This window comes from Argentina silus, assembly GCF_951799395.1.
Source record: "Argentina silus genome assembly, chromosome: 1".
Taxonomy (NCBI): domain Eukaryota; kingdom Metazoa; phylum Chordata; class Actinopteri; order Argentiniformes; family Argentinidae; genus Argentina; species Argentina silus.
Genome location: NC_139655.1, coordinates 5673359 through 5698423, shown reverse-complemented (window position 1 = coordinate 5698423; position 25065 = coordinate 5673359). Strand labels below are relative to the sequence as shown.

The 25065-nt window shown below is 40.3% G+C and overlaps 2 protein-coding genes across 2 annotated transcripts; both read right to left on the bottom strand.

The window, feature by feature from the left end:
- Window positions 1-455: 455 nt before the first annotated feature.
- Window positions 456-4324, bottom strand: hccsb (holocytochrome c synthase b). The gene is made up of 7 exons (XM_083682941.1): window positions 4249-4324; window positions 3678-3832; window positions 2889-3043; window positions 2335-2483; window positions 2009-2128; window positions 1771-1857; window positions 456-1563 (listed from the first exon to the last, which is right to left on the bottom strand). Exons 2-7 carry the CDS (start codon window positions 3799-3801, stop codon window positions 1365-1367), a joined length of 834 nt encoding a protein of 277 aa, XP_083539067.1. The 5' UTR covers window positions 3802-3832; window positions 4249-4324; the 3' UTR covers window positions 456-1364.
- A 4077-nt stretch (window positions 4325-8401) lies between these two features.
- tlcd4a (TLC domain containing 4a) lies at window positions 8402-18153 on the bottom strand. Its single transcript, XM_083684691.1, has 6 exons — window positions 17990-18153; window positions 15914-16003; window positions 15672-15730; window positions 15266-15360; window positions 10466-10539; window positions 8402-9121 (listed from the first exon to the last, which is right to left on the bottom strand). Exons 1-6 carry the CDS (start codon window positions 18142-18144, stop codon window positions 8806-8808), a joined length of 789 nt encoding a protein of 262 aa, XP_083540817.1. The 5' UTR covers window positions 18145-18153; the 3' UTR covers window positions 8402-8805.
- Window positions 18154-25065: the final 6912 nt, after the last annotated feature.

The window sequence follows — 25065 nt, the reverse complement described above, 5'->3', positions numbered from 1 at the left end:
TGTGCAAACATGAGTAAAACACAATGTTCATAACCCCACTACTGCTTCCCAGCATTGACGACTGCGGACGGATGCCGAGTGAACCTCTGGCTCTTCCTATCTCTGTAATTACAACCTTGAAGCAATAGCTTTGCTGCCCATACAATCTACTCTCTGTCCATTTTCAAAAATCATCATTGGCCAGCCAATATTGTTGTCTTACAATTATTTGCTTTCCTATGAACTTTCTTTCAGATGCTGTACTGAAGAGTGACAAAGAAAAACTGTTTGAAGTTTCTCTCTTTACTGTTCATGTATAAAGCATTATCATTTGAAGGAAAAGTTGTGAATTAACACTGAGAACAATAACACAATTTCATACTTTATACCCCCAATAGCAGGGAGAGCGTCATCTAGTGGACAGAAATTACAAATTCACATGAAAATACAAAACACAAGACAAAGGACACAGACTGTTTCAGAGCCAGCAATACCAGGTTTAATGGTAGTTTGGTGAATCAGGGATAAAATCATTTTAGAAAACAAAACAATAACACCTTCCGGGACAGCAGAAGGTACTATACACTCATACAAATCAACCACACAGACAATTAATAAAATCATAGCCTAAAATAGCCTTTAATATTGTCAATCAACACACAATACAAAGCCAGGTGTCTCATCAACATGAGGCAAAACAAGTCCATTCAATGGTTTACAGAGTGTAAAAGCTTTGCAATGAGAAGACAATTAGAGGAAATGTTCCACAGAATTAGATTTTGCTTTTTTGTATCGTGCAAACTAGATCTGAAGCAAGCTCTACAGTTAAGGAAGTTCAGACAGTTGCACAGATAGTGGTCCTGTCAATAAATTAGGAGTTTAAGTCTTTCCCATCCTCATGCCAATAACAAAACACACAGACCGTACTGACCAAAGTCAATGGGAGGGAAGGGAGAGAGCGCAATGAGTTACCGTTATATGCCATCCATCCTGTCCCTTTAAAAAATATATTTTCTCTCCCCACAATAACACTTTCATTCATAACATTAGCATTCTGTGCAATCATAGCTATCATACAAAGGCTGAGAGGATAGAACCAGAGAACCGCACCTCCAACAAACCCTTAAACAAGCCACCCACGGATTGAGTGAATGTGGCCATAACCTCAGTTGCCCTACAATCTAGAAATGAATCACCTCGAACACATCACACTCTGAAATCAATATGATGGTGAAGCTGGTATATTACAGTAATGTTCTGATGTACTTATTGTTGACAGTTTGCATTGTTGTCGTCTTGCTTTGACATCTCTGTCAAAGACGAAATGTTGGAAAATGTTGTTTTGTGAAGAGTACATATGCCTACACAGTCAGTTGTGTGTTGTGTTACGAGGTCCAGCGCCACCAAGCCACTTTCATCCTATCCCAGACAGCATCCAAAGAGTCAAAAGCTGGACGGACGTCCAAGATGGAAAACTCGTAGGTGTCCTTGTTGATCTCGCCGTCGTAGTAATCAATCACGTAGCGCACTTCCTTTCCACAGCGATCAATAATCCAGTCATGCCGGTCAAAAGGTAACTCATATCTAAAGAAAGATGCAACATTTTAAACACAAAATTGGGATATATTACACTTACTAACCCTACCCCTTGTAAACCTATCAACGCATTTACAACTGAAGGGATGTCATTTTGGCCTTTTGTATTATGTCCTTTATGAACAGATAGCATTTAATGGTAGAGTATAGTATCATACTAAAAGGTAGTAACAACAACAGTTCTCTCTCTCTCACCCCATCCAATGACGAAACCTGGCCCTTGGGGAGAACTCTTTGGCTTTGCCGCCGAACCTTTTCAGGGAAGGACCGCATGGACATTCCCTAAAAAAAAAAAAAAAAGATGATTCAAAAAGAACAATAGGAGAGTTAGAAAGAATGACATTCATTTTCTATGTTATATAGTAACAAGGATCTGGTAATAGATCTGGGGGTCAGATGGGTTCTGGACATGTGACCTTGCAACCTGACTCACCTGCCATGGAGAGCCTCCCACTTGAGGATCTCATGCCAAGCCTGCTCATTGTTCTGGTTGTGGATCTTGATGATGTTGCTCATGTCATGAGGTGCGAGGTCATCCTCCCTCCAGCGCCAACTGCATACAGATTAGCAGAAGGACACAGTAAATGAGTAGTTCATTTTCAGTGGATTAAAAAGCAGAGTGGTGTACTGTGCTACAAAAATATGATTTGTATATCAGTCTAGTGAGTCGGGTCCAACCTTTTGAAGAAGACCCTGCTCAATTGTAACCCATAGATTTGCTCAAAATATTGACCAATGTATTGCTCAAAGTAGACATACCCCTTCCTAAGCATGGCATTCCAGAACATCTGCTCGGAAGGGTAGACCCAGTTCTTGTCTGTCCCAGCACGGGGGATGTTGGACTCCTGCCTGTTCACAGGTAGAGCAAAAGGCTGGTCGGGGGCCGGAACCTGGTTCGGTGGGGGCATCTAGACAGAACAGCATGGACATAATATCATATGTTGTTGTTACAAAATGATCCTGCAACTTGATATCCTGTGTCTCAAGTAACCGAACGAAAACATTCACTCCCTGCCAAAGACGGAGGAGGGAAATAACCACAGTCATTACGACATTGTAACACTATCCCAGTATTTGAGCAGAATCCAAATCAATTGCAGACATGCATAAAGATGTCATTCCAACATTCATGTTTTCTAATTTGAATAGTAGCTTATGGGCATTTTTCTCCATTTGCATTTTAGCATAGGTAGGCTACAGTGTCACTACTTTTTTTTTTGCTCCTGCACGTCGGAATCTTTCAAAACATTATAAGAAAAGATGCTCTGACAAAATGTTTGCATTGCGGTACACCAAACCATATAAGTGCCTACCATGTTAGTGGGGTCAATGTCAGTCTGCCCTTGTTGGCCAACTGTAGCCTTCATTGGACACTTCACAAAATCATAAGCTCGTTCTTGGTGCACTGGCGATTCAGGCTTCGTCGTCTCAGCAGCCTGGTGCATGGGACACTCTGCTGGAGGGGCAACTTAGGACAGAGATAGATCCTTATTAGAACAGTTGAAGGTGGAGCTATTCTGTCCCCTTCACTATGTGCAAAGAATTGTTGAGTTTGTGCAAGAAAGGTCAAATAGAATGAATCAAATGAGGCTTTAATAATACTGTATACAACTATTACAAGGTAAACACTTAATAGAAAAAAGTTATGTTCTAACAGAGAGATAGAGAAAAAGACAGAGAGAGATGACCACAGGTCATTCTAAACAATGCTATTCACAACAAGACAGTTTTAGGAGCTGTTGATAAGGAGACCCAACCACCATTCATCTTATTACTTCTAAACTGATGACATCACAGCTCTGACACCTCAAGACTTTCCACAGAGCTCACAGCCATTTGTCTTCCGGGGGATGGGGCTCTCAATGTAGGGGACGGAATAGCTCCCCCTTCACAGTAATCAGCAAATAAACATACCAATTGCTTATCCATACTCCACCTCATGGATTTGAAAACATGGGATTCAAGTTAAAGACTATGCTTGCACCAACCCTATGCTTCAAAATCCATGTCGGGGAGTGCATGCATACACATGCTACAGGGATGAGGTTGGAGAATTATGATGACCCCCAAAGTCTCCATGATCAGGTGGAGATGGAACTTACCTTTTACTGGTTCCTGATGCATCGGACAGCCCTGGGGTGGGGCCACACCAACACCAAAAGGTGGAGGCACCAACACCGCCTCTGCCTTGACAGTTGGGGTAGGACTGGACATAGAGGCACCCATCGTGACTGGTCAGTCCTACCTTTATGAAAACCTGTCCCAGTGCAGTGAGTGAGGTTAGAACAAGCTGCCTGGTTAACATGGAGAAGCAGTGTGACACCACCAACCCGTTTGTAGGTGTCATTATTAAATAGACATTGGACAGAACATTAGGTAGCAATACAAACAAGCTTGCTGCTTGCTAAGTCAAACAACCAGAATAAGCAAATATATCCAATGAAAAGCATTTATGTAGCATATAAAACACACAACTTATTAGCTAGAAAAGAAGAGGGTGGATAACCCACATGCTAGCACCACAGAGCACATTAGCTACCTGCCTAGCCAAACGTTAGCATACCTGTCACTGTTATCTATTTCTGTGATAGAATCTTGAACAAAGCCTATCACATATGTGGGAGTTTCCTCATCACATATTTAAAAAAATCTGATCAATAAAATGCATCCTACCAACTATGTCGGAATCCAATCCACACACCCAGGCTACTTCCTAAAGTCACCAGGCGGACGGAGCTCCCAATGTCACGCCAGGACAGCCTCCCACAATGCAACGCGGCTTGCGTCGATTAGAATGGGCGTGTTTGAACGAGATCGAGGCTCACGCAGTTTTTAGAGCGAGGCGCAGCCAGTGGATCCCCTCACAGACTGCAAGAAGCAGCAAGTGCCATCATTGTGGGAGCACTTTTCATGGCCAATTATGAAGGTTTTCTTGACACGCTCAATGACTGGGATACACTGCCCCCGCCTGCTCTCACCTAGCCTTGCCTGAATTCTAGTCGGATTCAATTTTGAAGTCAAATAAGCCCAATGGGTCAATCAGGAGGATAATGCGCAGATACAACAATGTATACAACATTAACACCTAATGTACGTTGAAAATACATTGTGAATCGTTACGTGTAGGTAGATATTATGCATTCAAACTACCGTAACATTGTCAAACATTAATTTATTAGTCGCCCAATTGGATGCGCCCAGGTGCTGTCTCTGTTTATGGTAACAGTCCCATACTTATACCAGTGGGTGTCAGCAGAGTCTCTAAAAACCAACATTATTCCTCTTAGTGATTCCTGTTTACAATGATTTTCCCAGTGAGTTTCTCAACCTAGCCTGACCCTTACCATCCTGGATAACCATCTGCGATCGTCATGGCAATAAGATAACCATGCTCTCTGATTTGTGAATTTGTCACAGGCCTACACATTAAATAAAACCTACAGTAGGCCTACAGTTCTGAGGAAAATGTAGGCCTGACCATGTTCAATTATAGAAGCATGTGCTATATTCTGCAGCATCATTTCTACTTCCTTTCATGTAAAGACAAAAAAAAAGACAGCAGACAAACACATTGATTCTAAATATTTATTGACACTTAAAATTCAGCATATTGCTTTACTGAGGCAAATGGCATACAGTGAGTGTAAAATTAAGACAAACAAGTGTGATTTTAGTCTTTCCAAAATTGCTCACATAAGAAATGCTCTGGCCCTCATTTAAATGTTCCCTGTCCCAACGAGGGTTCTAGGTTTCATGGGGTTTTCTTGGAAGGAAAATTTATTCAACACATGGTTAGGTTGATTAAGGTAAAAGGGCTCATTCTTCAGTCATTTGACAAATGTGTCATATTTTGTTTTGAACATGTTACGAACAAATGTGAGGTTATGAAAGAAAATACCTTTATGACTTTTGCATGTATTTGGCATTTCGTAAAAGCTAAATCTAAAGTAAAGCGGAATTGTCAATAGCAAGCAACCCTCTCTCATTTAGAGTACATTCATGACGCAGGGCACATTGAACCAACTGCAAGCCCTGATCTTCCCCTTTCATGAAACATAAACAAAACAAACTGAAGACTGATCTTACACGATCACCATGGTGCGTACCTAATGTATCGGTTTATTGGAAGAATAAATAGAGAATTATGTATAATGCTGTTATGCATATTTAGGTTAATTTGCACTGCCCATTTTGTAATCAACTTTGCTGATTATCTTATTCAAGTATTATTTTCCTCATTGGATATTTCTGTGCTGGGATTTAGACACAATTTTGTTCTTTGTTATGGACTTCATTATTGTCAACATCATCATCATCATCATCATCATCATGGATTCCACCTGTATTACATAATGAACAGTATAGAAGTATAGAAGAATCATCATGGCTTAAACATTATGCACATATCCAGATAAAAAAAATAAAAAAAATAAATACAGCGTGCAAGTAAATGCAGTTTACAGTGCATGCAATACCACATGCTGTTATAGAGGGCGCATGAAGAGGACCTTTACCATGCAGAACCATACTGTTAGGACTAAACAGTAATACAGCCTGACGTTTCCATAAGGTCTCTGTCCCACAACCCCTCAATGGCTTTCTTTCTGTGCTCCACTATAATAACCACTGATTGGTTCAAGTGCTTGATCAGTTTCCACCATATTTTCCACCTATCCTGTCACACCAGTGAACACAGAAGAAAGATGGCAAGGAGACAATGACAGTTTTGTCTCATTAATATGTGAAGAGCGTTCATTAGCCCTGCTCTCTACTGACCCAATTCTCACCCATGATACATTACTACATACTGTATTTTAAATATAATCCCTCCACATACAGCATGTCGAAGTATCACTACTCTGTCCTTTTCAGCTTAACATTGGTGTGTTCAGAATGTAAAACAATCACGTTAAGAGGGGCACTTGAAATGGAAAAGTACACAAAACAAATATCAAAAATACATTTTGGCCATTGTGTGGAACAAGCTGCAACAAAACATCACTGTGCAATTAAAATGTGTTTAAAAAGGCCATTAGCGCACAAACAAAACACTGCAGAATATGTCAAGGACAACTCTAATGACTATTGAGTTCCCCATTTTGTTTCACAAACCATTTAAAAGATGCTACTTTGTGTCTAACATATAAAATAAAGTACAGTCAAAATTCAAGTACAAAGTTCATTAATCAAAAGTTTTCAAAAGTAAACTTTTCATTTAGATGAGGACAATGCAAACAATGTCTTCTCCCACACATTTTGTCATACCGACTTTGGGTTAAATAGCCATTCAGGCAATAAAATAGATAAAATGCCTTCTCTTTCCAAAGACATGTGCAAGTGTGTCTATACTGTACATGTATATGTGCACCCTACACTAAACTGCTCAGAGAGAAGGCTGACATATAAATTGGTTATAATGCAGTCACTGTATTGTGAAACATTTTCCTCATATATCTACTATGATACACCACAAACACTTCTAATATGCCATATATCATACATCTCCTTGAAGAATAAATATGTAGGTACAAACATTGACGTCCTGCTCCAGCACTTGACTGGTAATAATAAATGACATGATGAAGAGGAGTTTCCACCCAACTAGGCGGACACTGTAAAACCTATTCCTTAACTCAAAGATTCATCCAATAACATTATCATAAGTCTTCTAAATGTCTACTCAAAACCTTTATCGAAAATGGTGCTAACTCACGTTCTCTATTTTATCCAATACCCTGTTCTCAAAATTCAGCGATTTGTTGGCCGAAATGTCCCATCCCTGTATCTTCAATGAAAACATTCAGAGGACATTGCAGCATGCACTTATCAACTGTACAAGTTGGACAAGGGTGTTTTTTTATTGACAGTATGTGTGTAGGCAAACCAAACTTGTGTCACCAGACGCTATGTGAGTATGGCATTCACCTTCCATTCGTTCTTAAATGTTGAGGACATAGCTTTCTATTTTTTATATTCTATATAATCTGAGCAAATAAAATATGAGAAGAACGTTAGAATCCAGCTAACATCCCCTACCATGCATTTACTTGAAATTTCAGGTAACACACACAGGAAGTTCCCTTTCACCATCTCCTTTGACCGACAAGCTCAGTGAGACATTCATTATACAACAGGTTGATGAACATAAGCATTGTGATAGGCTGAGAGGCCTTCGGTTAAATCACCTACGATGATATTCCTACACCTCAGGAAATGTTCCCTTGACAACGTTTGTAGTTTTGGGAATTATATTTCTCAGCACAGGGCAGAAACCCCCACAATCTATCTGAAAAAATTCTGATTTGATAAAAAAAAAAAAATCGGATTTGTTGTGTAACTGTTTTATAAAAGCAATAATGCCCTTGAGGCTGCGATTTATTCTCAATATTGTCACATGCCTAACAACTCGGGAGGTAGACATCGGAGGACAGGCTCATTGTAATGCATGGAAGTGAATCAGGAATGGTATTAAACACATGTTTGATACCATTGCTCATTCCACTCCATGCATTACAATGAGCCTGTCCTCCAATTTTTGCCTCTACCAGCCTCCACTGGTCCAGTCCCCTGGCTGGCACTCTGTAAAGGTTTTAATGGGTCATACTGTGACCCCCTTCACGAAGCAGGAGCATAGGCTTTTAATGGCCATGGCCATTGATGGAAATAGTTCCTAGCTTCTGGCATTGGGCCTTATAACCTGTTCTTTAAACGCCACTATTATAATTTTCATCCATCCTCTGAGGTCAAATCAAAAGCTAACCTCTGGGAATCAGGCAACAAGAATATATATATTCTTGTTGCCTGGGGTATATATATATATAAAGAAACAACATGACAGTGAGGTGCTTCAAGTTATTTTGGGGAGCACATGCACATCTGCACATTGAATATACAGTATGAAACTAATAGTAAACATTTTGACAGTTTAATGTCAACCCAGACATTTTGTTTTGTGATAAAATACACAGAAAATAATTGCCCATGCACAGAGTATTGCTAGGAGGCCATTTAACCTCTCACTGCCCCTGTTAGTATCTGTTCTTTCACATCCAGTCCACTGTTTTGATTTCAGGAGGGGTACAAAATGTTCCTGTCCATTTAATCTGTGACTTGGCTTTTGGTGTGAGTAAGTTCCCATTAATACAGTCAAAGTCCAATTGTGCACAAAGATGGACAGTAGCTCAATGTGGGTGCCTCTGCCTTTACTATAACATACCCCATTTCCCATGCTTAGTCAGTCTTCCCGTTCTCCTGCATCTCTGCTTTGTGCTGCCGGCCAGAGCGCAGGACCCTGTAACAGCCGCGGGCAATCTTATGCATCCACATGACGTTCATGACGTCCAGGCAGATGCTGGCGCAGATCCAGGCGACGCGGCCGCCCCAGGACACTAGGTAGAAGGCCTCCGTGCCGTACACGGAGTACATGCGGCTGTAATACAGCGGCATGACGGCAATCCTCACCAGGAAGAAGACGGCAGCCATGGCCACACCGTTGGCAATGTTGGGCCTGGAGGATTTGGGGTAACCTAACACTTCAAAGAACCAGCTGAAAGACACAGTGAGCACAATGGCATAATAGAGCAGAACATGGCCTCGTGCGGTTGTGCTGTTTCACAGGGACTCTGTCAAGCTATTAATGACAATTCAAACTGTTCTCCAACTGTCCAGGTCGTACAACACCATCAGACACATCGACATAAATAACCTCTAAGAGGCATGTACATGTCATTTGAGTACAAATAATTAACTCTTTGCCGTAAAATAGATAAAAAATAGTCAGATCACCTTTTGGTAACCCCAGTACTGTACATACACAATAATATGTAGGGAAAATGGGAAATGAATATGACTTGAGACAAGAATCCTTGAGGATACATTTCCAACACTCTGTCTCCAAAAGGTATAAACAAGAAACTGGATATAAAACCTTTCTATGAAATATGGGTAACACTTTACATTAAGGTACCATTTGTAAAGGGTTTATAAATAATATATAATTAGTAAATTAGTTATATTATTATATTATTATTCAATTGTAAACCATTTACTCATTAGCTTAGTTTGTTCGATATTCACTTAGTGCTTGCAAAAATAGAGAGCGCACTTATAAGTGCACTTATAAATGCTTCGAAAACTAACCCTGATGTGAAATCATGCAACATTATTTGCAATGTTTGCACAGTTGGCATATTAACACTCCAAATCCAAAGTGTGGTAGGGTGTGTAGAACACTAGAGCTGTGCATTTACAAGGATATCTGCACTCTTCTGGTCATTTGAGGAGTCAACTTTTAATGGCTAAAATAGGAAGTTTCAGGATACACGCATTAATGCACTCCGGGGTGTGCAATAACGCTTCCGACGGTCACCGTCACAACCGTCGGATGTTTGCGGATATCGGCTGTTGATGCACACCCTGTCATGCATTAATCCTTACTTATAAACCACCTAACAAACCTGAATGTAAAGTGTTACCGAAATATGTTCTAGGCCTACTCACGCTGAATTATTGACGCATTTGTCCCACCCGTTTTTAATCTATTGAACACCAAAACATGGATAAACCTATTTCCATGTCTCCCGTTTAATATTATTGCGATGTGAATGTATTATTTGTACTCAAAGATCCTACTCGGATCCTACTCGGATCGAAACGTTGTCTTTGTGCCTCTGAATTAAATCAACATGAGAGCACACAAGAGTTGCGGACATTTATCTTTTTCTTTGACACATTAAGTGCATCTGATGAATTGGGTTTGCATATTTTTCTACTATGTCTACTTTAATCAGATGAACCCCCCCCCCCTCTCATCAGATGCTTGGCGCTGAGCCAATAAGTAATGTGTTTCCACTTTCTCTGCCAAAGCTCAGGCCTTGGTGATGGTACCTACCGCTGGTTCACACACGGGGTAGAGAATTCTGCAAGCAGACGGAAGTTAGCAAAATAAGGCAACATTCCTTGGCCCTAGAAGAACAAGGTAAAAACAGAGAGACAATGAAACAGGAAATGGATGAAACCAAGCTGTCTTGTGTTTTGATCAGCATGGTAAAAGTGAGGACCGTTGGCACTGTCTCTAAAATGGATTAATCAATTGTTATACTATTAAACCATACTATGGTTATACTATTACACCATCACTGTAAAACAACCTAAACGGTGTAAAAGTCTCACTTTTGCCACCCTAGTCTTTATAGTTCATAAATGTTCAACTATTCTAGACAAAATAAGGGTTAGTTTCCCGGACACATATTAAGCCTACTTCTAGTATTAAAAAAATTTTCAGGAGAGATTGAATCCCATGGAATTAATCTTAATCACAGTGTCCAGGAAACCACTCCTATAAGGGAGACCAATGACATCACTCTTTCATCATGTTGAACAAAGGTGAGATTAAGGACATGTTTTGGAGGGGTCCAAATCAAAAAATGATAACAAGCACTTTCTGAATATATTTTTTTTATAAAACATAAAAGTCTTGTCCCTCAGGAGACGTCTGAAGGAAATCTTTTCTGCAGGCTTTCTCTGGTCCGAATTTAGCCTGTGTGGTCTTTTTTCATCCTAAAATCGTTTAAAATATACCCTAATTTGCTGAGAGCAAATTTGAGGCCTTCGTATAGAAAAATCAGATGCATTTGACATTTACCTTCTGAACTGTATATTTATGTCTTGCTCTTAATGTCTGATAATATAGATGTGTTGTTGTGGTGTTCTGTCCTGTGTAAACGGTTGTATGTTGTTTCTGGGTGCCTGCACCTACAAAATTGCCCCTTGTGGGATAAATAAAGAATTTTCAATTGAATTGAAGATGAAAACAAATCTTCTGGCATCAAACATGAGGCAACTAACATGATCCATGTCAAAAAATATTCTTAACCATAAAATATTAACTGACACACTTTATACACAGATTACTAGGCCAACTATCTTTAAATATAGTTCAAGCATCGTGGCTTGAACCTAGTGCCATGGACCACACAATCCAGTGCCACTCTGCAGGGAGCACATGGTTAGCATTGCTAACACAAAGTGTTAATCGAGCTTCAACATGGCAAACAAAAAGGGTTTAGGATAAAGACAATCAGCCACTAGTTAAATGAGCAATTAATAGCCATGCTGAACAACAAAAATTTTCTTCTGTCACACACGTATCATCACTCTTTGAGAAGGATGACAAGGGCTTTTCAATGTCGGTTCAAAAAACAACCTGTTTCACTTCAAATTCATAACTACATTAACCTAGAGTAAAATTATCCAAATGGCACACGCTCAAAATGGGGAAACTTACCTTGTGAACTGAAACAACAAAGTAATCATTGACATACTTACTCAAGGTATGGCATTGATAACGTACACCTGGGTCGAGTTTACTTGGGGATAGGAACTTTACAGCATGTCTATGCTAATGCCTCTAGGTACTGGTAAGTCCATACTGTTACTGGGCTTCATATCTGCTCAGTGTAGTGCAATAGCAATAACAGCCGACAAGACAGGAAAGGGTCTACATCTAGATCAGTCAAGCCTGGTCTTTTATCCACACAACCTAACTTGCATTTAGTAGTTTTTGCATGAAGGGTTTATACAACCTAACTTGAATTTGGTAGTTTTTGCATGATGGGTTTGCTGGTATGAAGAAGAACTATATTAAGTATTAAGTATATTAATAGAGGACAGTGAAAGACAAGAGATTAGAAAAAAGGTGCAACTACTGTACAGCAAAAAAAGAATAACATTGAGAGTTGAACATGCATTGAAAGATCACAGGGCAATCCAATTTTAGCTCCTCCTTTTGGTAGGCTGGATGGTTACAGACATGACATGTCTGATTCAACCTTTGAAAACAGTGTGTGTTTGAACTGACAACAATTTGGGACACTTTATATTAATAATATAATAACAATATCATTTCACTATCATAATATGATAATAAACTATGATATTTTATACACTATGAGGCAAAATCATGGGATAACACATTAAGGTAAAATTTTGGTGGTTTGTAAAGCATTTATAATTAGTTAGTAAACAGTTACAACCCATTTAATTAGAAGTGAATGATCATCACTTCAGTACTGTGGGTATCAAAAGGTGTCATGCTCTCGGTGCCGTAAAATAGATGAAAAAAAATAGTAATATATTTAGTGCATAGAGAATTAGAGTAGATCGCCTTTTGGTAACCCCAGTACTGTAGTGATGACCACACACTGGATTATACCTGTTTAGAGCTGATTCAGTAAACGAATAGGCCTCGTTAACAGTCTATGAACACTTTGTACGTGGGCAAATACACTAAGGTAGTGAAACTATTCAAACTAATTAAAAGGCAATTGGCATTAGTTGCTTGTTTATACTGCTACAGTACATGTCCGTAAGCTCTACATACACTAGAAACTAGCTTTTATGCCATAATGACAACTGAAAAGAATCCATAGAACAGCTCAACAAATTAAAGAATAAAGCTTTAACAACATATGACAGAAGGGGTAGGATACAAAACCACACACAAAAACCTCATACATAAACAATGTGACTGTTACTGGCACTGTAAGGTTGATATTCAACTATTAGCTATTTTTGTTGCTGTGATAAAGGCCTTTCCTTTAGTAGATCATAACATGTCAATTATGTCCTAAAGCTAGTTGGCTAGATATGTTATACAATCTGGTATCTTGCTTACTTTTGCTCAGCCTGATAAAGCAGTCATGAGTGTCCAGTGACAGTATGGCCCACAACTCTGTTGCGTTCATTTGTGGATTTTAGCTTAGTTGTTCTCTTGATTACAAAAAATATTGGAAACACATCTTGTAGCAAGGAATAGGTAGAGTAAGAATCTTTATTCTACTACCGATATCGTATGTACAACTGTGATTAGTGCTGTTTTGAACAACAGTGTCCAATGTCCTCTGCTGCCTTTAGTGAAAGTATTTTTCTGCCTCTGGTAAGACTGTTAAAGAGCAAATGCATTGTGCTGCAGAGCTGAGCATGCTTTATGTCAGCACACTGTGGGGTTCAAAAGAAATGCACTTTCAAATGCATTGGGACACCAGTAGGTTCTACGATGCATAGCCTGCTATACGCTACTGTCGCTAGGTAAGTAGGGTGAGACTTCAATTTGAACATTTTAAACGAGGCACATTTCCTTCAAAAAACACTGCCATTTTTAGCAGCATCATAATGTTTCTGTTCTGATAAATGTTTGGAGGAAGTCGGTCACAATTGTGCATCATGAAATGGCTAGCTGCTGTATTCAAAACTCACTTGGATTATGTCCCAAATAGTCTACTTGAAATATTATAGCTATTGTGGTTATTAAGTAAAATGGAGTCCATAGTGTGTGTGGGGGCGGAGTGGGGGGGTGGGGGGGGGGCATTAAAGTTGAGACACTTCCAAGGGTCTAGCTGAAGAGAGGACACATGTAAGCGTCACATCAAAGATCTAGCAATCTAATACTGTGTGAGTTGCTCTCAGAGGGCCTGTGCCGAACAGGTAGTGGGCAGCAGGTTTGAAACAATGGGACAAAGAAAGAGTGTGAGAGAAAGGAGGCAGAGCTCAGCTCTGGCACAAAACAGAGGCGGTACTGTAAATTGGTTTAGCATGCACAATAGGAGAGACCCCTCCACCACTTGGAGCGCTGAGAAATGGAGGCATGCACATAGCTCAGCTCAGCTCAGTACAGCCCAGTTCAGCTCAGCTCCATACAACACTGAGGGGTCAGTGAGACAAAAGCAGGGACTTTGAGGGCAGGGTGAGGGGGGGAAAGGGGATGGGGAGAGGGCTTTCGCCATTACCATCATTGCGCATTCCATGCAAAAAATACCATTGTCATTGCCATAATCACGAGCTACAGAACCTGGCGACCTAGAGGGTTACAGACGTTTGGAACCAAGGGTGAACAGCCATGTCCTCGATGCTGGGCTTACAGTACACAGGTTGTCTTAGGGCAAGCCTGGGTGACAACCCATTTTGGAATTTGCCAGATCTTTTGGCATTGTCTTGACAAACAAGACAAATGCTTGACAACACAGTGCCAATGGAACTGACCACTGCCGAAATTGAATGACGTCAAACCTATCAGTGATATTTCAATCCAAACTCCCTAAGTGATCATCCTAACCACAAATGAAACACTTCCACAATTGTCATTTTGGGGAGGCCAAATTGCACATAAGACTAGCTATTTTCTTATCTAATATTTTCTTATAAACAACAACAATGAATAACATAATATTCATTAACAACAATAACAATAATAATTCAATAACATATAGTCTAAAAGAGGAGAGAATCCCCTAAAATCACATTCTAAAAATAAAGATAAATGTTACTAGCAACTCAAGCATGACAACACAATATTTAATTTCAATAGCAGACAAAGGTCCTGGGTACATGAGTAAAGACGAAATAAAACTGTCATAGAACATCACAAATAGTATGTCACCAAACTATACCATGTCTATGCAACAGATGAGGTCTTGCTAATGAGATGCATTAAACCCTGTAGAATTAGCACCCGGTTAGCGCAGCATGCTATCTCTCACTAGAACCCGGGCAGCTTACAGGAACAGGGATCTATGCCAGCAGTACCCTCTTCACACCCTACATCACCCAACATTACATGGCACAGCTGTTCACCCTTGGTTGTCTCTTCCCCATCTTGCCTGCACGTTCTGCTATTGGACAATAGGGAACTCACCAGTACATAGTAGTAAGCATACAAGGCTGCCAGGTGGTGAACTACAAAAAACTTGTCGCCTATCGCCTTCCAATAATAAAATATTAGCAGCAGATCTGGAAAACAGACGACAAGAAGATAAAGGTACAGTCAGTGTGCATCAATTACATCCAGAAAGAAATGATTCCTCTTGTGCCAGAATGACCAATTCAATTAAAATGACCAATGTTGCAAATCTGTCTGAAGGTGACCAACTGCCTGATGTCCTATAGTGAATGAGGCCCTTCCAAGTGGGTCCGCATTATGGGTAGCAATTAGTAAGCCTAAAATATTTGTTACACTGTAGGCCTTCGTACAATAGTTCTAACACAGTGTTACTGTATTGTGTGTTATAATATGCATGCAACTATGAGTGAGGAGCTCTCACCGGATATGAGGTAGCCTGTTGTTATACCGACATTTATCTTCACAAGTGTAGGATCTCCCCTGTTGGCACAAAAGAACATGGAAATCATAGAATTACGACTTATTTTCAAAGCACGAGTCACAACTAGACAATGATAACATACAGTACATTCTGTAATTACTACAGTGGGATCATCACAGCACTCCCAGTATGCACTAGTGATCCCATAATGCGCAGAGAGAGAGCATCAGCCAAACCCTCACCAGACAGGGTCTTCATTGACAGGATCATCAAAAAGTAAGATGTAGAGGCAAAACAGTCCGACTACCAGAGCGTGAAGTGTCGACACAGTCCTGCAAGGCAGAGAACACAAAAATGATTTAAATCTAGCATGACACAGTTACACACCGTGAGGTATGGGCACTTTTATGATCATAGCACAGCGTGAAATAACTCATTGGCTGCACTGCCAAGGCAGACAGAATCAGTCCAATTAGAGCCAGTGATTAAACACTGTTCCGAGGTCAGACAGTCACTCAGTCGGGCGGGCAGGCTATTTTAGAGCCAGCTTTGTAGTTCTCTCCTGGCATCTCACTCTCCCTGGCAGTCTGTCTCCTCTGGGCATCACTCACCTCACCCCCAATCAGGTCATAGGCAAACTACACAATGTTATGAGGGTGATCTAAGAGCTTTAAGATGGATGTGAGCTGCTGTGGCTGACATTGTTAACTGTATTAATGTGTCAAAGTGTTGGTGTGATATCTGAGAATTTGTGCTACCATGAAATGGTTGGGTGTCATTATTGTTCATGGAGCAAAGCACATTGTGTGATAAAGGAGTAATTATGTCAGAGCTTTTGATTAGAGCCTCTGGCAAGATAATGAGCCATATTGGGTAATGAATTGTGAAATGACTGTACAGACTGCAGTGATTCTCTATGTTTACTACACTATCAAGAATGAACCAAGCCAGGACCCAGATGTAATGCCAAGACATTGAGACAACAGTCAGAGGAGTTGGCAAAAGCATAGAAAGATCTGGAACCAGGCCACACAGGAGGAAAACATAGGAACATTTGCCATCATTAATCACACTACCAGTGTGGCAGTATTTACTACTCTCCTACCACCTATATCTCAACTCCAAAACAGACATTTGACCCAATTATTTAAGAAACACACACTTATTTAATACATCAAAAACATGCTGCTGGCATTGGCAAATATGAACAAAATGTTGAGCGCTTCTAAGTGATCTAAGGAATAAGTAAGAACACACAAGAAGTGTACATTTACCTATTATGGAAACTACATAGATACAGTCCTTATAGATTACAGTTAACAACAGTTACAGTTACAGTTTCAACTATGTAGGCTAGATGAACTGTAGTGGGATTTGGAGACAGGCTGATATTAACTGGTTTGAACATATGATTTTAGTGTGGGAAACTGAACTCCACTAACCTTGTGGCATCTGTATTCTATTTACGTGTCAATGACACCAGTGTTTACAAGCCATACGCAATGTCTTGAAGTCCTACTGAGAATGTTGACCAATGCTCCTTTCTCACTCTATCTGGATCACTGTGTGGCAGAAGAATGGGCAGGCCTGGTGGACATCTCGTTGTGAGCTAATTAACGATCTCCCTGTCCAGTTCAATCAAAGCCAGAACAGCTCAAATTCTCCAGACCTCCAAAAGAGGTGTGAGAACAACGTGATTTAGACGAATGGCAACGCAAATGTAAATGTTGATAACTCAACAGATGGTTTACCCTGTAATACCTGGTTTGCAAGTCAAGCCCTCTGCCTTGAACACTCTCAGAGAGTGGCTACATTTATATGTTGAAAAGTCTGAATTGTTGAGATGTTTGTACATACAAAACAAACAGGCACGATTCCAAATGTCAGTTAGTCAGCTACACCCACTAATGAGTCTGTGGATAGAACGTATTGTTTACAGTGCAGTCTGTAAACAATAAGTGACGTATTGGATGACCAAGTAAAAATGGATTACTTTATTATGTTGCATATGTGGCATCCTGTTCATTAGTTAATGCTACAAACTTACTAAGGGGTCTATTCCGATTTCCTTGCCCTAACTAGGAGAGATATTTCCAACATACATATGACATGACTTGTTGGTTATCTTCAAAGCACTTCCTGACTATTGTATATTCAAAGAGTTCTCGCTGAGGCCACAGCATAAAGAGACTCATCTGTAAACTTAGGTTTACGCAGGAAGGTAGCCAATCAGTATTATCCTCATCTATTAAAATCATATAAAGTTTCACTAACTATTGTCCATTCCCTGAATAATCCAAGACACGGCCAGGGTTTACCTTGAGTTCCACTCCACCTTCTTCTTGTCGCTGAGGCAGAGGAAGCCTGAGCTGACGCGGGTGGACACCCAGGGACTGACACTGTGGAAAAGCCACTGGAAGGTGAGGAAACTGGTCACAGAGATGGCGAAGATCAGCTGGCTGAAGGTGTCCATGGCCACCCAACCCCACTGAGGGAGAGAGAGAGAGAGAGAGAGAGAGAGAGAGAGAGAGAGAGAGAGAGAGAGAGAGAGAGAGAGAGAGAGAGAGTGGCTCACGAGATTCAACAAAGAACACATTAAAATGAAGTTGAGCCGGTGTGGGCTGAAGGTCACAGATAATAAATAGTATCTGTAATCTGTAATATCTATAATAATAAAATAAAAAACATTTGTTAACCCAACACTTGTAGATCTAGATCATCACTTACCAGTAGGCTACTGTCATATTATTCACCCTAGATGTGTTCTTTTATGGTAAGCATACATCCAATCGAATTGCACTACAAACACTGCCCTTCCAGTAAATCCACGAGGTAAGAATATTGGGTTTGTGTGACAACGCTGAATGTATTTCAGTGGAATCTCAACACCTGCCATGTGTGACCGAGTCAATGTTTAACAGAGCTTTGGCCTAACTAAGGGAGCGGAGAAGCTGGGTGCTTTAAACAACAGTCACTCAAGACAGTTCAGGAGAACTGACATCAACAGAGGTTGTTTTAGGTTATTCCCCGGGTCATTAGGAACATAGGCCTATATGCTACGGTATCTTGTTCCGACATACTGCAGTTTGGATTTGAAATCAAACAATTACTATGAGGTATAAAGTAGAGATTAACATCTTTTATTTGATGGTGTTTGTTATCTTGGTTTCACTATTTAGAAATGACAACAGTTTTTCAGGGCACCAAACGTAATGGGACAATTGGCTTGACGTGGGTTTCTGGTAAGTCAGGTGTGTCCTATCACATAACCTGTGGAGGCATAAGACAGCTGTCAAGAATTGATTCTAGGCTTTGCATTTGCCTTTGGAGTCTACTATTGATGTGAAGAGGTGTTAAATGAAATGAAAGGAAGCCATTATTTGGCTGGAAAATCTTATGCTTGCCAAAATCAACAGTTTGGAACCTTCACCCTCAGCAATCGCAACCAGGCTGGTAGCCCAAGGAAGACTACAGTGGGTTGCGAGGAATGCTCACTAGGAGTGCAATGATTAGTCGACAGGGTTCTCCCCAAAGAATGTAAGAGTGGTGCCACTGTGACATTTTCAGCACCACTGTGTAAACTTTAACAAGACAACACGACATTGTTGTTAAAAAATTAAAGCAAATATGAAAGCACTGTTCCTCTTTTTAGCTTTTTAGCTGTATTTTTGGCGCATTTTGACATGAATAAAGGCGAGTCGGGTTTTGATAATGCAATCCCGTGCTATGCTGTTCAAAAATCCTGGGGAGAACCCTGGTCAACGTAATTAACCCGGAGCCATGCAGGACTGGCCAAATCAATCTTCTGATTCAAATCCAATTGAACATTCATTTCCTGATTATAACATTTTAGAAACACCTCAAAACAAGCAACAACTGAAGATAGCTGCAGTACAGGCCTGGCAGAGCATCACCAGAAAAGATACCCAGTGTCTGGTGGGGTCAATGGGTTGCAGACTTCAGGCAGTTATTGCATGCAAAGCATTGTGAACCAAACACTAAATATGAGGGCTTAATTTAGAAATTATATTAATTTGTCCCATTACTTTTGGTGTCCTACAATAGACTATAAAAAGTGTTGTAATATCTGAATGGTGAAACTCAACATGTACAAAAATACCCTTAAATGAAAGCTGACAGTCTATATTTTCACCTCATATTAACGGTTTAATTTCAAATCCAAACTTTTGGAGTATAGAGCCAAAAGAAGAAAACAAATGTCACTGTACCATTACTTATGCAGGGCGCTGTAGGCACATGTCCAGGGTATATTTAGGGCAAAGAACAAACTAAATGCTTCACATAATGGAATATGGCAGCTTGGCATGCATGAGTAGACCTTCAGGCTAAAGGTAGTACATTAGCACAGGGTAAACATAACCATAAAAAAGTGACCATGAAGGCATGTGTGCAGTATATGTTAAAAGTGTGGAGAGGGATTGTAAACATGCTCATGTCAAGGCCAGTGTTTTCAAATAATAAATGACAGCCTAACCCTGCTAATGATGATATGACTTCTAAATGAATGAGAGGTAAACAACTGTATTACCTCATCATAACCAAAACCATTAGGTCAGATTACCACTGTTTATGTTTTAGTGGTCCTAGGAGACTCAGTAAGCAAAACATAACTACAGGCTTAGCTGACAATGGCCAAAAAATTGCCTGGCTATACTGAGAAACATCATCCATGTTTTTTATTTCTGAATGTATGCATCAAGCAACACTCAAACATAGTCACTTGAGATGGGTTACCGCTCCATCTAAGCATGAACTTGAGACAGAATGTCAGGATTCTTAAGGCAAATATCAGACAACACGGATGCCTGGAGTTGGAAGTCGCCAGCCACAGAGAGACGGACTTGTTCAACTGCTGTAAAATGAGACCTTCCTTTTTGAACCACGCAGAGTCAGGAAGCACTGATCCATGAACATAAGCCTTTGGCCCAAACATCACCCAGCACCAGCTTAGTCCAGCAGGAGCCACTTACTGTACTATGCCAACAGAGGAGACCCAGAACTACTGTGGAGATGTTCGTGCTGTCCTGGCCTCCGCTGCGATTGGACAACTCTGAACCTCACTTCCTGAATCTGATTTCTGTTTCATACCATGTTTCCTACCATGCTAACACATTATCTTTCAAGTGAGTTTGCTGGGAAAGAAGGGCTATGTTAGTAGCTGTTCTCTGTGATATTTTCTAAACAACATCAGGTGACAGAACTCAGTTCCTGTATGACTCATAGATATTAGATTAAAAAAAAAATAGATAGAAAATACAGCCATTCAGTGGAGGCCATAGCCTCCAATCAGGTAGAGCTGTGTGAATCTCACAGAGCATGACCAGGAGGGGTGTTAGATTGGCAAGCCTGCTGTTGGTCCTCACAGAGCAGCAGTGTTAGGTGGGGCTCTGACCCAGGAGACAGCATGTCTGAGCAATGTGGCAGTAAACCATCCCAACACTGCCAGTCATGCCACTCACACATCGGCTGCAGTGCAGAAAGCAGCTTGGCCCGCACACAGGACAGCTCCTGTACCATTTGATTACAGTCCATGTGATCTAGTTCAATCACTGTGGTTTACAATCAAACAGAACAGGAGAACTGCTGCAGCACTCCATACATTTGAGCACTGTGTGGGGGGACCTGGGGAGGGGGTAGGGTATTCATTTCACCATGTCCTATTACAGCTTAAACACTTGCCCACTTCTTAGAATATATAGTTGAATATGTGCCAAGGAAACATATCAACAGCAGAAGAAGGCTGCTTCTTCTGAATCTGTAAAGTTGGCTACGCTGTTGCTACACTGACAACCTAAATAAAGTATTTAAGCTACCCCTTGTTTTTTTGCCAAATCCAGCCCTGAGTAACATTGCACATCCATAAGTAGTTGGTTGCATTATGTATGATGTGTTCGTACAAAAAATGGTATGTTAAGGTAGTCTCACACATAGGCCTAGTCAGGTAGCCTCATTTAGATTTGGTTGAAGACAAGCTTCCTCAATCACAACAAGGCTCACAAGTAAGCAGCATCCTCCTGACAGTAACCAAAGCATGTCAGTGACAGCAGCGTACTGCAGTCAATGTGGGAGTCCTGGCCATAGCGCTCTTTGTCACACTGGGCCATTTGCGTAACAGCTGATTTAACTGCACTGGCTCTTGGAGAGAGGCCAAATCAACCTCTATGCACACTGTAGCTAGGCCTACGTCTCCAAAGATTTACATTTCAGAAACAGCTATAAAGCCTTATCTCCCAACAAACATCTCTAGTTCACTCTCTAGCCTTTGTTCCAAGTGTTTGAAGAGTGCAGTGCTCTCTCTACTGCGGGCATGCTGAGGAGTCCTTCCCTCAGCATGTAACTGTTGGTCTAATGGGCTACAGGTTTCCAAAATACCCAGCCCAGGCCAAAAGGTGTACACTTAATGGTAAAAAGGCAACAGTCCGTAAACCCTGAGGTCCATGTTCTATGGGTAGGCTTATAATGTATTACAGGACAGCACTAAAGTGTTATGTAACATGGCTACAGGGAAAGGACAGAACATTTTCTAAAAGACAAGGAGAAAATAATCACAGTAGGCCGAGTCTATATTTGAAAACGGTCTATGTAGTATCAGTAGTATACATCAATGCTAGCCCCAAAATTAAAAAAAAAAAGTGTCAAAATGATAACTTTGGACATAAGCCCAGTATTTTCTGTCTAAATCGAGGCAGTCCGAAAAGAGACCGTGATTAGTAGAGTGTTATGACGCCTCTCCTTTCCATGAACAATTTTAAAGTTAGGCTTTGGATGGTAGCCTACATCAAACCACAACTCCAAGAAACAAATGTGGTTCTCTGTCAACGCAACCTCATGAATGTAACCTGCATATTGCATGTATAGGCAGACCCCATTCGGAAAACTGCCAATTTGGAGGCCAAAGATAGTCCTGTTAAAAAAGCTATGTTTTTGAATCAACATGAAATCTGTGCCCTACTTTGGTCCACTCTGTATTATAGGACTATGCCCCCTATGCACACTAGCCTAGTAATTGACTGTGCCACAACACACTATTATATGATTTGACGTAGGCCTATTGAGAGTAGGGGTGGGGCAGGTAGTGGTGATAGTCATTAATAGTCCTAGTAGTGGTATGGGTTTAAAGCAAGACTACTTCAATTATTAGACAACAATAACAACCATTTTTCACAGTGGGTCATCCAAAAGGCATTCATTATGCTTACAGTACTTTGTAGCTTTAAGAGAAATGAATGAAACAAACCTGCCTGCAGGTGGGGTGGCTTACAAGCCCATTCAAGCATACAGTAATATAGGTGCACTGTCTGCAGTCTTAATAGAAACATGTTTATATTCATCAATTAAGCTACAGGACAGAACAGACAATGAGTTCTTTACATGGACTTTTTTGCCCACCTTTTTTTGCAGTAATCCACTTAGTTAAGGGTGTCTGATTTGCATAGGAATCAATTACACACTGTGTAGATTAGGATGTCACTACCAAATCAGCAACATTTTATAATTTTCTCTTGATCCTGACAAACTCGTCAGTCCCTGCCAGTGACAAACATACCCATAAGTTGAAACTGCATTGCATGTGTTGGATTTGCACCAAACTTAATGCTTTGTAGTAAAACCAAATAAACACATTTCCAGCCACTTTATTTGCTGTATCACTTGAATTCATTGATGCAAACACAATTATGGATATGAGATAGATTATTTTCCATTAAGGGATTCTTTTTAGCCACTTGGTTAATAGACCAATTTTGTAGAGTGACTGAGATGATGTTCAACTGTGCTTTTTCCTCTCCATCATTCAACTTGAGATTTTTGTAAGTCTCCCCAGGCCTCAGGTTTGCATTCCTGAGCAGTTTTGTTCCTCTCCATTTGCTCAGTTTGTAATTACAACCTGATACACAGTGTGTAATTGATTCCTATGCAAATCAGAGACCCTATAAAAACAAAGATGTTAATTCCAAAATTACATGAACTATTATCCTTGCATTAAGTTGGACTCAATTCAACTAATTGAGTGATTTGTTGAAGACACTTTTGCATTTTTGCATATGTGTGGACTGATGGCAAATTATTTTTATTTAATCCATTATAAATTGAGTCTATAATACAACAAAATGTGGAAAAAGTGAAGGGGTCTGAATACTTTCCGAAGGCACTGTACTGCTTGCGTATGTGTGGGTATTAAACACGTCCACCCGCGAAAGATGAAACGAAATATAAACCTCCAATGTTGAATTGAAATGATTTTATAACAGCATAGGTTAGCTTGTTGCATTGGCCGTGCCAAACTATTACATTAATCCACCAATTGATACATAATTTTCATTCGGAAATTCTCGGGAAATGTAACAACAACATAGGCACACGCCGCATTGACCGAAGCGATACAGCTTTAAATTTGAGGATGAGAGGGAAATAATGTAGTATATTTAATCGTAAATATAAAAATGTTTAAAGAGATACAAATCCAACTGATACGACTTACCTTGTGTCTTTCTCATTAAGATCTATTTTCCACACTCAATTGGTTTATGGTACGAGGGCATGGTAAATTCAGTCGAAAGCCATGTCTCGTCATGTTGATAAACAGTACATGATAAAACCACGCCATAGATGCATAGCGACAGCGATGTGGGACGCGCAGCAAAACTGATGCTCGATTATGGAAGTGATGGGGGAGGTTACTGTAGGGCAAGGCGCTTTCTCCTATGGGGATCGAATTACAGCAACATTCTTAAAGAGATATTAACACAAAAACACACGCACGCACACACACACACACACACTCTCTCTCTCACACACACACACACACACTCACACACACACACACACACACACACACACACACACACACACACACACACACACACACACACACACACATATACCCTTGTGGAGAGTCTACCATGATGAACTGTGGTCAAGATCTACCTTCTTCTTGAATGGAGAGAGAGACCATCACTTCATCAGAAATGTGGTTCAGTGCATCAGAAAGTCTCGGACAGTGACAGTGACAGTAACACTGAGGTTTTTGCGTATAGATGTATCATCTATCATTTAGATGTATCTCTATCAATTGGTTGATGCTTGTTTGTTTCATTTGTCATCCTTTATGAATTGCATGATAAAGAGATAACCTGTGTTAACCAGTGGCTCATAGACAACGTTTTATAAGCCTACAACCTTTTTAACAGTGAGAATGGTCGCAAAATTCATTTGAGACCATTCAAAGCCATTATCGCATTAAAGGTAGACTCTGGGAATTGAGGTAATGCAGTCACAGCAACTTTTACCAAATATATTTGGAGTAAGCAAAGTGTAAGTAAAGTGAATAGGAAAGAGAGGGCACTGTTAGCATTTTTCCATAGAGCATTGTGCA

Bases quoted from the DNA above. Each gene is read 5' to 3' on its own strand.
- tlcd4a (XM_083684691.1), bottom strand. From the start codon at position 18,144: ATGGACACCTTCAGCCAGCTGATCTTCGCCATCTCTGTGACCAGTTTC. The intron at 15,731-15,913 runs GTGAGGGTTTGG...TTGTGCCAACAG, and splicing joins GTCAATGAAGACCCTGTCTG to GGGAGATCCTACACTTGTGA. The intron at 9,122-10,465 runs GTAGGTACCATC...TGTGTCTTTCAG, and splicing joins ACCCCGTGTGTGAACCAGCG to CTGGTTCTTTGAAGTGTTAG.
- hccsb (XM_083682941.1), bottom strand. From the start codon at position 3,801: ATGGGTGCCTCTATGTCCAGTCCTACCCCAACTGTCAAGGCAGAGGCG. The intron at 2,484-2,888 runs GTAGGCACTTAT...TGTTCTGTCTAG, and splicing joins ACATTGACCCCACTAACATG to ATGCCCCCACCGAACCAGGT. The intron at 1,858-2,008 runs GTGAGTCAGGTT...TTTTTTTTTTAG, and splicing joins TGGGAGGCTCTCCATGGCAG to GGAATGTCCATGCGGTCCTT.